The following is a 15,621-nucleotide window of genomic DNA, read 5'->3' as shown; positions in this document are numbered from 1 at the left end:
TCAGGAATCTGATTCTGAACTTGGCTCCCTTTTCACGTTAGAGCCCAGGTTTCTCTTGCTTTCTTCCCTGGTCCAGCAGTTGTCTTGGATGAGAGGCAAAAAGTCCTGGACGCCACCTCAGGGGTGGTAAGCAACACTGAAATGGGGCTGGAGGCAGCTGCCTGGGTTCTTCCCCTGAGGGCACCCACTTGGCCTGGAAGGGACATTCTCTGGGAGAACATGGAGTTTTCTGGGCTCAGCTGAGAACCCTGAGGGGGCTAGATTCTTCAGTGTTGTCCTTCCTCCGGATCACTGCTGGGATCAGATTTAAACAGAGTGATTCGGCCAGAATCAGACTGGCCTTGGTAACAGAGTGTGTTAAAAGGCTTTTAAACTGGCTACGTTTGTCCGGGATTGGTGCCTTCCAGCCAGTCAGGAAGAGGCAAGCAGGAAAAAGAGGTAGGAAATAAGATGGCCAGGCTGACTCTGGCAGTTATCATATGGCAGGCTGGACCGCACCAAAGACCAAATGGCCCACACCAAGCTGGCTCCTACTCTGTAGGCTCTGAGCCAACATGTCAAGAGTAGCCCTCTTTCCCTTTCTTCGGGAAAGCCCCAAGCAGGAAAGCCCTGGTGATGACAGCAATGTTTCCTCTGAACCAAAGAACCTTGAGGGGATCCCGGGGCTTGAGTGAGCATCAACCAGGAAACACTTTGGTTTTGACTGCCAGCGTGTCAAGGCACCTCAACCTCCACACCGTAATTCTGTGAACGCCTCTCTCAATACCAGCCCCCAAGCCCTAGTCCTAAGCTTCTCAATCTCACTGTAGTTGACTGTTAGCATGAGGTTATGCCCTCTCTTAAATAACAGGGTGCTCCTGAAAAGAAAATTTCAGCTCACCTCGTGAGAGAACCAGGTGAAGCAAGATCAGAAAATCTGAGCCAGGGTCAGCTGGAGTATGGGGGCACAAGGAAATCTGACTGACCTGAGCAGGGGAGGCTTTTGGGGAGCCAGATGGGAGACTTCCTCTTTCCCCCAACTGCTGGAGCCCAGCACGGGAGGAGAGGGCAGAGAGTGTCCAGTTCTACGTCAACCCATCACTGGCAAGCTGTCTCATTCTGCAAATCAAAGCCTCCTTTTCGCGTTCCTACCGGCTCTTCATAGTTTCCCGACCGGGGGGTATGTGTTCCCACCTGGAGGACTCCCCTGATCAGCTAAGACCGACCTCAGTTTCCCACTGTAAATAAAGGAGGGAAGAAAAAGTTCGACCTCATCCAGCGAACACTACATGTGGATGACTCTGTGACTTTTAGCCAAGAGAAGCCTAGGAGTGAGAAGGCAAATTGGGACTACCTGTCCTTGATCTGCACAAACTGTCAGGGGCTTGAAACTGGAGTCGAGCTTCTAAAAACCCAACCTTCTGTACTCATCCCCTAAAAGGCTGCTGGCACGGAATCTGGCGGCAGGCTCCCTGCCCCCTCTTATCCCTGTACTTCTAGAGCCACTCCCCTGGATCGTTCTAGATCTTGGAATCACCAAACGCATGTTTCTAGAAATGGCTAGGAACGTTGTGTTTTTGCATAGGGCCACAGGCCAGCAGATGACACGATGCAGGAAGTAGGTCAGACAGACAGGCCAAATGGCAGGGAAGGGCAGAAAGACTTCTAAAGAGCCAGTGCCCGTGGCCAGGAAGCCTACCCAGGGGGAGTCAATGCAGTGGATCCCATCAGAGCCCCACAGGTAGCAGAGCCACAGAGCACTGGGGACAGTGAAAAGACGAAGAGATTTTAAAAATGGGGATTCAAGGGGAGGCCCACACGGGATCGCTGACCCCTGATGAGAGGTTTAGAAAGAACAGAAGATGTTGTATGCTTACTTTCTGGAGGCTGGAGGAGTTCAGTTGAGTCTTGTCGATGATCTTCACAGCTACCTGCACATGAGACAAAAAGCCCAAGTTTCCCTCTCTGAACAGGAGAGACCCAGGACTCGACTCTCCCTCCTCCTCTAACCCCATCCCCGTCAACACATCTATCTGTCCAGATTTCATTTCCAGCTGACAAATAAGAGGTGGCTGTGGCAGCAGTCCCACCGCTACCTCCTGGGTGCCAACAGTTGGGGGGTGCGGCCACGCCCCACGGCCCATCCCCAGAGCTCACCTCCTTCCCGGTCAGGATGTGCCGGGCCAGCTTCACCTTGGCGAAGTTGCCCTTGCCGATGGTCTTAAGGAGCCGGTAGTTGCCGATATGGGGCTGCTCGTCAGCAGAGGCGGCTGAGTTGCGGCCCCGCAGCATGTTGGACTTACTGCTGGGCTTGGGGTCAAGGTGTCCCAAGGTGGGCTGTGGGATGGAAACACGCACACCTTTCAGGACGCTGACTTCTCAGTTCCCCTTATCGTTGCCCTTAGCTCTCCGCAAAAAAACCTAAGAGGCTGGGGTGGAGGTGGGTGGGGAGGGGCGGACGGCAGGGGGCTGGCAGGCAGGCAGAGTCAGAAGGCAGTGGGGGGAGGAGGAGGAGATAAGGAGCGCCGGTCTTCAGTGCCAACATCCCGTGGGCGTGGGAGCCCGGGCCCTGCACGGCAGGGCGGTGCAATCGGCCCTTAACAACCCACCAGCCCTCCACGTCCTGCGGGAGAGCGCCTCCTACTGCTCGCCCGGCTGCCTCTTCACGCCGTGAGGCTGCGCAGCAGAACATCAGAATTCCTTCCCGGCACTCAGCGCCATGCCGCCCTTCACCTTCACCTTTAGCATTTGTCACTTTACACCGATTTGCCGTCCATCCCGTTGAGACGGGAGCGCATGAAGGCGGGAGTATGTCATTTACTCACTGATACACCCCAGCCCCTACACGATCTGAATTCTGGGAGATGCTCACTCAAACACCTGCGCAACGAACACGCCGAATGACAGGGTCTGAGCAAGGCAACCGTCTGCCCTCCCGGGACGGCCCGCAGCTCAGGCCAACGGTGTGAGGACGCAGAAATGACAGCAACGGCACCGAACAGCTCCGCATACGTGACACAAAAAGGGTGCAACCCAGACGAACGCACACGTGTCCATGAAGACTTGTGCGTTCCTCAGGGGGCTAAACCCGGAGTCACTGTGTGACCCGGCAGTGCCACTCCCAGGTGCAGCACATCACAGAAGTGGAAACAGACGTCCACACAAAAACTCATACACCAGTGCCTGCTGGTAACAGCCCACATTCACAACAGCCAAAAAGGGGAAACAACACAAATGTCTGTCAGTTGGCAAACGGACGGACACATTGCAGGATATCCACGCGGTGGAATATTCGTTGGCAATCAGAAGAAATGAAGCAGTGACACGCGCTACAACACGGACAGACCCTGAAAACCTTCCACTACGTGAATAAAGCTGGTCACAAAGGACCACGTATTGTATGAGCCCATCTATTTGAGATGTTGAGAACAGGCAAATCCAGAGAGACAGAAAGATCAGTCTAGGGCTGAGGAGGGTGGAGATTTAGGGGGGACAACTAAGGGGTACGAGGTTTCTTTCTGTGAGAACGAAAATCTCCTAATGAAATGTTGATTGTGGTGATGGATACACAGCTCTGTGAATTTACTCAAAGCCAGTTAACTGTACACCTTCAATGGGTGAATTGTGGGGCGCCTGGCTGGCTCAGTCGGTCGAGTGTCCGACTCTTGATTTCGGCTCAGGTCACGATCCCTGGGTGGTGGGATCGGCCCCACGTTGGGCTCTGTGCTGAGCATGGAGTCCGCTTAAGGTTTTCGCTCTCTCCCCCTCTGCCCCTCTCCCTGTGCACACTCTCAAATAAAAATAAATGGGTGGATTGTATGGCATGGGAACGGGTGAATACAAGTGCTGGGAGTCTGGTCTGATCTTGTTTGGAGCCCCACTTTTACTCTCAAAGAGCACCAGACGCCCGCACTCCCACATACTGGGGCAAAATGCGGCGAGAGCCTCGTCCTAGAACCATCCAGAGCTACCTTGACAAGTCTGTGTGGAGACAGCGTGGAGGAGAGCGGGGTGACCAGAAGAGTGTGAGTCAAAGTTCTTCCTTTCATGGCCCCCTGGGGCTGTAATGAAGCCCTTCAAAACCACAGAGGAAAGAAATGACTTGCTACCACCCAAAGAACTGTCCAGGGTTTCTCGAAGAAGCTTGCTTCCCTAACCAGATGCTTTCAAGGCAGAAAAACAACAACACAAAGCAAATAGCCTGCTACTGACGGTTCCCCCTTCTTCCTTGCCGTCAAGGAAGGCCTTTTTTTCTCTTTGCATGGTAGCTGCTGGCTGATTTAGGGTAAACTGTCTGACTCGGATCCTGAAAGCTCATGGATTTAGGCCTTCGAGGAGAAAAAAGATCCCATGCATATGGCAGCTTTTGAAGGGAAAGGTTCCTGACATCTCAGCAGAGTCCCTTTTAACTTCTTTTGCCCTTTAGGGAGCGTTCTCTCTCCTGCAAGTCCTCACCAGTCAGGTCCTCAAAGCCTTTGCTGCCTGCCCACTCCAGCCCACCCAACTCTCTTGGCCTCTGTGCTTCAGACACCCGGTTGCTCACTTAAACCTGGTTGGTCCTCAGTGTTTGCTAGAACAGATTTTCTTTTTCTTTCTTTCTTCTTTTTTTTTAATGTTTATTGTTTTGAGAGAGAGTACAAGCAGGGGAGGGGCAGAAAGAGAGAGAGGGCGAGGGACAGAGGATCCCGAGCAGGCTCTGCGCTGACAGCAGAGAGCCCGATATGGGACTCGAACTCACAAGCCATGAGATCATGACCTGAGCCAAACTCGGGACACTCAACCGACTGAGCCACCCGGGCGCTCCTAAGACCAATAGGTTTTCAAACATCTGTTTTTTGCTCTGCCCATCCCTCTTGGTGTCCCTGGCTCCAGGGGCTGGTCGCCGCGGTACAACAGGATGGCTTTCCCCGCCAGGCTCAGCTGCGCACTGGGCCTCAAAACATCAACTAAACACAAGAGGGGCCCTGCCATCCACCTCCCTCCTTTCAGGGGTCGAGAGGTGTGGTTACGAGTGCAAATGCCAGAGACAAATCCTAAATCTGCCAATTACTCAACACATGCTAACTTTATTATTATCAACACCACCCTTAAGAGGGAGATGAGAGTACAAAGGGTGAAGGAAACCATCCAAAAGATGACCAGTGCACAGTGATTCCGCACATCTGGGTCAGGAGATGGTCTAGCGGGTGCCGAGGAGCTCTGCCCAGCAGAACCAGGTTCAAGTCCTGGCTCCCCTACTTACTGGTATTAGTTTCCTCATCTGTAAAGTGGTGATAAAATATTCCCAACTTCACTTGAGGTGAGAGAACACACATAAAATGCTTTATCCAGTGCTGCGTGAAGAGCGACCCGTATCGCAATTATTTTTAGTTCCCAAATACTATTGTCTTTGTCAACAAGACTTCCACCTCTTAGTGGAGCCCTCCTAGCCTGCACCAGCGCCTCCAGCCTTCACGGGAGGCGACTAGACAGGACAGCCGTGAAGGGCTGGTTCCAAGCCGGGCATCCGGAACAGAGGGAAGGTTCTGCTTGTCCAGGACCCAGAGAAGCAGACAACAGGGGCTGTGCTCTTTGATCCCCTGCTCCCAAATTCACCCACTCCCCTTTCAGGACCGAATCACCCAACTCTCAGGACTCAAAAGAGTGTAGTGTCCCTCCCTTTCGCCTCTTCTCTGAGACACAGCAGGGATGGGGGGGGGGGCCAGGGTGAGGAGAGCCCAGGGGAGGAAGTGAAGAAAGGAGAAAGGGAGTGGAGAAAAGAGAAAGTCTCCAGTAGAAAACGTTTCTTGGACCGAGGCCCCATGTGAGGTGGCCACCCTGAAGGCTAAAGTGGAGGTAAGGGCATGGAGACCGTCTTGTCTCTTCCACGGTCCTGACTAGGCCCACTCAGCGCAGACCCAGATCTCACTGTGTGGGGGGCTGAGGACTGGCTGCCCTTCCAGGCCCCCCCCCCCCACAGCCCCCAGGATTTCACTAAATCCACACTCTTCCCTCCACCTCTGTCCTCCTTGCTCACAGTAAGGTAAGAACACCAGACATCCCCAAAGCTCTGGCCCACAGCATACCACGGGCAGACCCTTAAAATCTGAGCATGTCTGTTGCCAAGTTGACAGCCTGGCTCTCAGGCAGCTTTTGGAAAGAACAGGGGGTTGCCCTGTGAGGCAGTATCTGGGACCAAGGGCAGACCACACAGGTTACTCAAGCACGGTTGACTCAGAAGCAGGACTTGAACTGCTTCAGGGGCTCAACAGATGGTGGAATGAAGGACCCAGGGAGAAGAGAAAGGGCCTTCTATCCGGTGGGCCCTTCAACCTGGGATCTCCAAACTCAGCCTTAGGCGTGTTGCCAGGTTCGCCCGGAAGACAGCCTCCACCCCGGAGGCCCAGCGCTGACTCAGGTAGGCAGGGCCCCTTCCCTAATGCTGGGGGCTCCTACCAACAGTTCTCCCCGAGCACAGTGCTCCCCGAGAACGGCTCATGCTGTGGGGCTGGGCATTCAGGCCTGGCCTCAAGTGTCCTGAGACTTCCCCAGGACTCGGAAGGGTGACAGGCAGGCACTCCCTGGCCAGAGGCACAGTATGCCTGGGCCCCGTGGGAGGAAGAAAAGGGTCCCCCGGGCACTGGCCCCGGGCGGGCGGCCTGCCGCCCCAGATCCCAGTCTCCCACCGGCACACCCTCCCTGGGCCTCCTCTCACCCTGGGGGGCGCCTGCTGACTCAACCCGTGGAGACTCTTCTGGTATTTGCCCCCTCTTCCCTTCCCAGCCAGTGCCTCTTTCCATGAATTTTACTACCTGTGCTAGCGCCTGGCTCCACTTAGCAATTCTTTAAAGATCCTGTGTTTGGGTGGGAGGATGGGGGCAATCCTACAGCAGAGAAGGGGAAAACATACCCAGCTGGAGAAAGGGACAAGGACTACCGGCAGCTTCCATTCAGCGGAGCCCACAGCAGAACCTGTCAGGCAGCGAGGGCAAAGTACAGAGGCCGGGAAGAGCCAGGCCCAGGGCGGGGGCTGCCGGCTCTGCCAGCCACCCTTACTCAGCCGAAGCAGGCGACACCTTCCACCACCTCCTCAGTGAAAAACAGTGAAGCAGCCAGGCCCGAGCAGCTCCTGCCTGGGAACCTGGACTGTGTCGCAACCGAAACCACCAGTAGCAGAGGGAGACCGGGCTTGGCAAGGAGAGCAACAGGGACGAAAAGCCCCACAGCTTCCCGCAGGCCAGGGCCTGGTGGCCAGAAAATGCACGCAGTCCCAGGACACTACACCGGGAGCAAGGTGGGAGGAAAGGGGCAGGAAGGGAAGGGGAAGGAAGGCAGACAGAGAGAGAGAAAGAGGCGGGTTTAGATCAACTTCCTTCTCCCTTCCCCTCCCCCTCCCCGGAAGCGGGCTGCCCCACCCTCCCCAAGGTGCTTTGCCGGGTAACAGCTGGGAGAGGGTGAGGAGCCTCACTCCAGCCAGGGCGGTCATAAAAGTCCTTATCTCACCCGCAGCAGGTGGGACCTGGGTAGGGGCTCCAATTGGCTGGGAGGCGTGTGCGTGAATCAGGCGTGCCGACCCAGAGAGCAGCAGCCTTGCTGCTGGACCGGCAAACTACCCGCCGAGAACAAGGCGGGGGTTAAGCAGAAACCAGCAATCCAACAGTGGCAGATGGACCTCCTGCTTCACAAAAAGCAGTGTTTAACTTAGAAAACGCATAATCCACTTAGACATAAAATATTCTGGACATCATTTCAGGGAGTTCTGGGACCCCGTGAAGAAGCCCCTTTAGAGGCCGATGGGTTCTAGACTAAAAACCTTCGTCACTGATACAGAATGAGGCATTTAATTCTACAACTTGCCCAAAAGATGGAGAACCAACCAAATGTCCCTCTGAGTCCCTTCCAGCCCTGCCTCTGGGAGTCCATCCCTAGGTTCCTGCCTAACCTCCAGGTAGTCTCCATCACCGCCCCCCTCCCACCCCAACAATACTGTTTTAAGAACTTGGAGGGCTGGGGGCAGCAGGGATGCTGGAGCTCATGCCTTCCCCCTGCAAAGCCCTGCTGTCTGGGCACCTGCTTAACATGGGGCTCCTGGAGACCCCCCCTTGTCTGAGTTCTGAGTCCTGGGCACACCTTTCTTCTGGCTCCCAGATCTACTTCGAATTCCTTCCATTTCTCCGGTTAGGATCTTTCCCACTAAGAAACTCTTGAGAGATCTCACGCTGGTAGGCCATAAACCCCTCTATGGAATGGCAAACGAAGGCTCCTCTGTGCCCCCCCCCCCGCCCCGCCCAGCACCTGAGCACAGATCCCAGGAAGACCACACTACTCAGTGTTCACCTAACACATGAGCCCTGGCCAACAGATTTGATGTTTCTGACACTACCTTCTGCTGCCGCGTATTTCCTACGCTCCCCACCCTTATAGGTAGCATCCTCACGTTACGTGTGCGAAACTGAAGCACAGAAGGTGTGAGACTTGCCCAAGGTCCCATGGCCTCCCAGCACAGAGTGGGACTGGAGCCCAGGGCTTCTGTGTCCACGCCACCACTTGCCTGTTCCTCACGGTCCCCTTTGTTGGCTTCTCATCAACCTTTCTTGATGTCTGATCTGTCTTATTTCCCCCCCAAAGAAGGTAAATCCCTGGCTCTGCCTCTCCATGCTAGGAGGAGGGGAGAGATGCCTAGGGCAGCAGGAAAGCCAGTGTCTGGCTCAGGCCATTGCCACAGGGCTATTGTGAGGGTGTCCCCAGCGGGGCCCGTAGCACGCCCTGCTCTCACCCCTCTGGACCCTCGGCTCAGGCTTGCCTGCGACCGCTCAGAGGATCAGACAGGATCAAATGGCTTCATTTTTCTAGTCCCTAGGGTTTTGTAATGTGACAGAAGGACTGTTTCCTCCTGAATCCTGTTTGTGGGAAGCAGTAAGGGGTTCTGTAAACTGAGGAAGTACCGAGCTAACACAGAGGCTGGGGAGAAATGGGTATGACTGAGCTGGCAAGTCACGTGGACGTGGTGAGTCGCTAGTCCTTTCACCCTTCCTCCCTCACTGCATCCAGGAGCCTTCCTTGCATCCTTTAGTCCTGAGCAACGGTCACCCTCAACTGCCAAGAGTCAATAAACCAGAGGAGCATTGTGGGTAGGAGGCATCGTATGAGGCTTCGGTAAGCACTGACCCGTAGAGAGGTGGGATGCGTCCTCCTCACCCCCAAATTACTCCCCCAGGGGGACCCCCCCATGTTCCCTTAATGCCCTGGTGTGGAAGGGAGGTGGTGCCGTGTCAAACTGTCAAAAGGTTGCTCCCTCTTTCCGGCCACGGCAGGTGCCTCCCCCATAAAGGAGACCTGCGGGAGCCTACGGCGGAAGCACAGTCAAAAGCAAGGTGGTTCACTGCCCTTTAGCTCTTTGAGCTGCAAGTCTCACCCCAAGGCAGGGAGACCAGCACTGCGGCCTGGGCCAGGAGGGGAGCGGCCTGGAGGCCTCAAAGCAGCCACGGCAGAGGTCAGCAGCATGTGCCTGCGAAGAGGTCAGCACCGACCCAGCACCTCCAGCTCGCTCCCCTTCACGCACGAAAGCCACAATGCCATGAGCGTGCCTCAAATCTCCTGCCTTTGCAGCCACTTGAAATGCTGGGCTCTTCCCCAAACAGGTGGATTCTACTGAGCAACCAGAGCTTTGCAAGCGTCCAGTACCTCATCTCTGAGAATTTGCTCACTGGGGTCTTGGGCTCGATCTCAGTCCCCAGTTACCACTGCTGACTCAGCAAGCCTCTGTTGAGTGCCTACCTCTGGAGCCAGGGCCAGTTGCAAAGTTCAGAGAGAGCTGGTTCCTGCCTTCTAGGAGCTTAGAGGAGGGAACTGTCTAGTAGATTCACCACAGTATCTCTGCTTACTTAGCAAAAGAGGCGGGAGAGCACGGCAGAGCTCCAGGCGGGTCTGGGGCGGGAGCCCTGCCTTTGCTCCTTACTAGTTCACCGAGCACGACCAAGATTCCTTGACTTCTCTAGATCTCAGCTTCCTCATTTGGGACATGTGGACACCAGCTGCACCCACTTCACAAGATCGGCATGAAGACAAAATGAAGAAACCCACGCCAGTGTGGACCACAGTACCCACTGTGCGGCGAGGTCTTGACAACGTTTCCTACAATCTCCTTTTACTTTCGGGGAGGAACCTGCTTCCCCTCTCAAGGAGTCCTCTGAGCCCTGAGAAGAGCTGTCCTCTGTCATCGCTACAGACTTGACCACAAACACCAGCGCAGTGAAGCTGGTATTGCTTCTGGAATAAGGAAAACTCCAATTTCTACCACAGCTGGGTTGTCGGGCAAAAGGACCCTCTTTCCTAACATAAAACCACTCTTGCCAAGGGGAGCGGGTGAATGAGAAGGCAGCCACGCCTCCGGCCTCTAAGGAGCCCAGAAGAGGAGGAAGGTGTGCCTGCTCTTCCCTTCCTCATGGGTTCCTTAACTCCTTCCTCCCAGAAAAGGTCCAAGAAGCAGCCGACATACCAGTACCACATGGTGCCAAGGGCTGGGGGAAGCTCTCATTGCCAGCCTCACACTCCACCCGGCGCCGCCCGTACCAGTGGGTTCCCGTAACCATGGAGACCAACAAGTTCCTCCATATCACAGGAGAGTCAGCCTGCCAGCAGCCCAGGGCTCTGGGGGAGGCAGGAGACAGCCTGCAGCAGAAGGGTTTGGCTCACTTTACAGAGGATTGATGGAGACCAACCAGTGCGGCTGAGGTGTCCGGGCCTCCCTCTTCCTTCCTGTCCTTTGCCTAGTAGTTTCTGTTTCTGTGTGGCACGCTGTCCGGCTGGACGCGGCACGGTGGGAAGGGGAGTCACTCTGGAGTCACAGGTCCGCGGTGGGACCCCAGCCCCACCACTCTGGCTGCCGCCTGGGAACGGTTCGAACCGTGGTGTGTAAGCGCCACCCAGGCGCACGCACACCAAGGGCAAGGCTCCAGCTGTCACGCAGCGTCTTCTTTTGAAGGGATCCGGGGCAGTACACGCTCTCATCCCTAGGTCAGCCCAAATCCTTTTGTTCAAAGAATCAGCCAAACACCGTCTCAGCAGAGAGTGATCTCTCCCTTCTCTGGCTCTCAAGGCGCCCTGTCGGTACCCATTCATCTCTTGTGACCGTGCGTCTCCACGCCTTAACCTCCCGGAGCTCTGAGAGGTCAGAGACGGCGTCTCGCTCGCTGTCGTACGCCCTCGGTGCCTAAGGGTGCCTGTGCCCGGCTGGCCCACGTTGAAATAGTTGAGGAATAAAAACGGTGCCAGTTTCTGATCCTTACAGCCACCCTCTTGGAAGCCAAGACAAAGGCAGAAGGAAGATCAGAACCTCTTGCCAAAGACCCTTTTCTCCTCTTTCAAGGCAGCTGCTGCCCTTTGAAGTCGCTGGCTACCGTCTGGCCTTCCCACCAGACAACGCTCTGAAGGGAGGGCCCTGGTGTGTTCGCGGCCCACAACAATGCCTCTAGCACGGAGCAGGAGTATTCGATAGGTACTGAATGAATACGTGCGTGTGAATGAATAAAGGAGGAGATGTGTGGGGGCATCTTCATGACGGTCTCTGGGACCCACACCAGTAACTCCCATCTGTGTCCTCTGCAGACAACATCCAAGCGGGCAGGAAGCCACGAGACCCCCTCTCTCAAGAATGGAGGACATCTATGGAGTGTTCTTTCCATTAACAGGCTTTCTCAGGTGGTGACGAGGCCCTCGGTGCTCCTTCCTCACCCAAAGCTGGAGGTAAAGGTGGTCACCAAGGTGAACTGGAGGCAGACTCGGAATACGGGCACAGCCAGGGATGGGACGGCCGACGCCCACACGCTCCCATCCCCGACCCCCTCAAACCGGCCCGAGCCTTCCTTTCACCACAGAGGGGGAGCCCTCTCCTCCAAACTTCCCGATGCCCAACAACCACTGGGCCCTCCCGCTTAAGACCCATCTCTCTGCCTCTTCACATTCAATCCCACCACCGCCTGGCCATCAAAACCACTGTCTTGCTGGGGCGGTGCGATGCAGCTCGAGCCATTCTAAGAGCTACCGATTTGGGGAGGTGACCGTGACTCGTAGGGGACACTTACTGTGTGCCACACTCAGACAGCTCTGCTTTAATATTTCCTCCTTGGACCAACGTCATGACTGTAGGGCCCTGCCAACCCCAGAATGCCAAAACGATTCACCCATACACACCTGCCTCCTGTCCTGCTGCACAAATCGGCATCCCCCCCTGCCCCCCCCCCTCCCCAAGCTGCCTCCTGTTACAGAAAAGCAGAGGAACTAAAAACGGCAGCTGGGGAGCTCAGTTGACTCACCCGGCATAATCATCTCCTCCCAGAATCTCCCATCTTCTCCTGGGGTTTTTGCCAACACAAAGTAAAAAAGAAGCACGAGATCTTAAAAAAGAAAAACAAAACAAAACAAAAAAAACAACAACAAGAAAAAAACCTCTCTCAGCGTTTATGCAACAGCCTTTCTACCTGGGTGCAGATTTAACCCCTTGTCTCTGCCGTTTCCAACATGGTTTCCTTAGAACTTTTTTTTTTTTTTTTTTTTTGCTGAGGAGCAGATCCAGCCCCAGGCTGGGAAACAGGCCTTCTGGGTCCTGTCCAGTTCCAGCTCCACACTGGAAGGTGCTGAATAAGACATGTGCCTCCTTCCACTGCACCTTCCCCTGGAAGTGGAAAAAAGACTGCCTTCCTACTCCTCCGGTTTCAAAGAGGGTGTTGGACGAGGAGGGGGAGGAAGTATCAGAAAAAACACCGGGCTGACGCTTGCTGCCCCAGAAGTCACCACGGCCAGGGGTCAGAGGTCACGCACGAGAAGAAGTAAGAGAAAGCACCTAAGGCTGTCACCGCCTCAAAACCGTTCCCACCTGGCCGGGCTGCCGTGTGGCTGTTCCACTTCCAGGACCATCAAAAATCCACCCGGCCGCTCTCTGCACGAGCAAACCAAACCCCCGCCGGGCTGCGCCCGCTCACAGGCCGAGGCGTCATCTTCCTCCTCCAGCAGACCGTCAGGAACGCAAGCGGGTGAGGGCCGCCGAGCTGTTTCCGGCGCCTCCTGACAAGGAGTCCAATCAGCTAAAATTAAGAATTTGGGCTCACTCGTCCCTTAGAGCAATCACGGGAGCGAGTGGGCTCTCAGACCACCTTTCTGGGTGGGAAGTGGCGTCTGTGTTTTTGTCTTTGTCACTGGATATCCAGAAGGACAACTTACTTTTGCTAATAGACGGTGCGACAGCACTACGAACGAATGAGAGCGCTTCCACGAGGCACACGCAAACAAACCTGCTGCAGCACGTTAGCCAAGGGATCTCCGACTTACCAAAAGTTCCGTTCGTTTGGAGAAGGAACAAATGGTGGCTGTGTCTCAGGCCGGCTTGTGAGGGCCCCCCATTGTGTCTGAAGCTGTGTGTTATCCGTACGTAAGGTGCGAACCATAGTCCGGAACAGGAAAATTAACTCAGTTCTACCTCGGGACCCAGGAACGTATCTTTGCTCCCGGAAGCAGCACGGGCAGCAGAAACCAAGGCTCGGTAACCTTCAAACCCTGGGTGAGGGCCTAAAACAAGAGGACCTGAGCTGGCGGAGGGGGCTTCAAAGCATCCGGGATGGCTGCGTAGGAGGGCGGGAATGCGAAATGAACCCAGGCAGAGGTGAGAAAAGAGACTGGAGTTTCAAAAGGAATTTTGAGTGGGTACTGCCTTCTAGGAGAGAAGGGATAACTACGAAAGACCAGGTAGGAGAACTTCCAGTTCCAGTTGGAGAGAGAAGAAAAGGGAACCTGGGACCGTCCCTTGACACATCAGGGGCCAGTGTTCTTTAGAACAGTCTCTTTGTTTGGCACCTGAAGCTGGGGACGTACTTCTTGTAAAAGTCACTGGGCCCACTGCTGCCACTATGGCCTCAACCCTGGGACTGCTGGACCCTATTACTAAGTGGCCATGACCTGGGCAGGTGCCTTGGCTAGCTGGCCAGATGTTTGGAAGAGGACTCATTTGTCAGAGTTAGGTGGACTGGGCACCTGGGTGGCTCGGTCGGTTGAGCGTCCGACGTGGGCTCAGGTCACGATCTTGAGGTGCATGAGTTCAAGCCCCACATCGGGCTCGCTGCTGTCAGCCTGTCAGCGCAGAGCCCGCTCTGGATCCTCTGTCCCCCTCTCTCCGCCCCTCCGCTGCTCGCGCTCTCCCCAAAATAAAATATATATATATATATATATATATATATATATACATATATATATATATATAAAGTTAGGTGGAGAAGGCTGGAAAGTTTCTCAGGGATGCTTGTGTATATGTCAGCTTGTAACTTTAGGCCCAGCCAAACACTGCTCCTTCTCTGGCGGCAATGGCAGCTCTACTCAGGGCATCCTAGTTGGTGGGGTTGACCTAGGGAGCAGAGTGTATATATAGTAAATGAAATGACAGCCATTATCCATTACAAGTGCCTTCTTAAAAAGCACTTTTTTACACTTTAATTCATCTTTTCAAAGTCCGAGGAGAGGAAAGAGTCTGAGCTTTCTGAGCTCTGACACGAACCTGGGAGGAGGGCTCTTTGGTACGGATTAGCTCAGTGCCGGTGGAAGCCCTCGGGAACTAGAACCACCCCCGATTAACAGGTGGTGCTGGGGAAGAAAGGGGCCACTGCCGGGCACAGACTGCAGACAAGAGAATGCTGGTTATTCTGAAGGAGGCAAGCAGTCAAGTCTTTAGCTCTTCACCTCCGAATTCACCTACGGAGGGCAGGGAAGAAAGGGTGCCTACCAAGGCAAACAGACCCTCCCCAACAAATCCCGAAGGGCGGCTCTATTGCCAACAGGCACGGTGGCCTAAACAAAGATCTGAAGATTGGGAGGCAAATGCCACCCAGGATACCTCCGATCGGACGAAGCTAGCCGGGCAGCAAGAGGCCACCGCTGCTCATTCTGTTGTTCTATCTAATCCATGCACCCACCACAGACAAAGACCCCAAAGGCATAAGGGGGTTCCTACCAAGAGAAAACAAAAGGTATGAGGTCAGAATTGTCGAAATATCGAACCCCATCCAAAATACTTAGAACAATGCCTGGCATGTAACACATGCTCACGACATGCTCGCTATTATTACTATAATTCCACATGCTTTCTCAACTTACTCTGTCAGTTACCAGAAAAAGATAGGAGTTTTGGCTTTAACTTCTTTACCCAGTGTTCATCAAAAATGCTCTCTATCTCCAAAAAGAGATAGATCTTTCCGAACTGGCCCGGGAGAGCTCTTGAGATGAAGACCACGTTCTGGTCATCTGTTGGCACGGCCTGGACTTGGACTTGGGTTTTTCTGGCAGAGCCAGCGAAGGCTCCAGCAGCTAACTGTTTTATCCCTTCCATAAAAGGCCACTCTGCTCTCCCCTGGTAAGAAGCATATTCAACACACAGATCCCACCCTAGGAAGATCCAGAGTATATCCCACGATTCCCGAGGTATACGATGTCAGCAATGTTCCCTAAATTTTCCAGATACATGAACCTCTGCAAGTCAAGAGTCGCAAGGAGAAAGGGGACAGATATTTAAGAAACAGACACAACTCACACACAGTGTGGCCAGAGTCCCTGCTACGCACTGAGGAGTGCTGCCTCTTCAGGAGTGAGGCGAGGGAGACCTGCACGGGGCGGGTGGGGGGT

General features: G+C 54.6%; 1 protein-coding gene across 10 annotated transcripts in view; it reads right to left on the bottom strand.

Annotated features, from left to right (window-relative positions):
• Nucleotides 1–15,621, bottom strand: part of MARK2 (microtubule affinity regulating kinase 2) — a 56,867-nt gene that overhangs the window by 13,136 nt on the left and 28,110 nt on the right. For 9 of the 10 annotated variants that reach the window (XM_042958559.1, XM_042958562.1, XM_042958561.1 and 6 more), the window contains exons 2-3: nt 2,137–2,316; nt 1,857–1,910 (exon numbers count right to left, since the gene is read on the bottom strand). In XM_042958559.1, the coding sequence (XP_042814493.1) occupies nt 1,857–1,910; nt 2,137–2,316 (234 nt within the window). Of the gene's footprint in view, nt 1–1,856; nt 1,911–2,136; nt 2,317–6,868; nt 7,042–15,621 lie in introns of those variants that run through there. The other variant, XM_042958565.1, reaches the window with a different exon arrangement.

Source organism: Panthera tigris, chromosome D1 (genome assembly GCF_018350195.1).
Source record: "Panthera tigris isolate Pti1 chromosome D1, P.tigris_Pti1_mat1.1, whole genome shotgun sequence".
Taxonomy (NCBI): Eukaryota; Metazoa; Chordata; class Mammalia; order Carnivora; family Felidae; genus Panthera; species Panthera tigris.
Note: the sequence above shows the minus strand (reverse complement) of the source record. Positions and strands in the feature narration are given on the sequence as shown.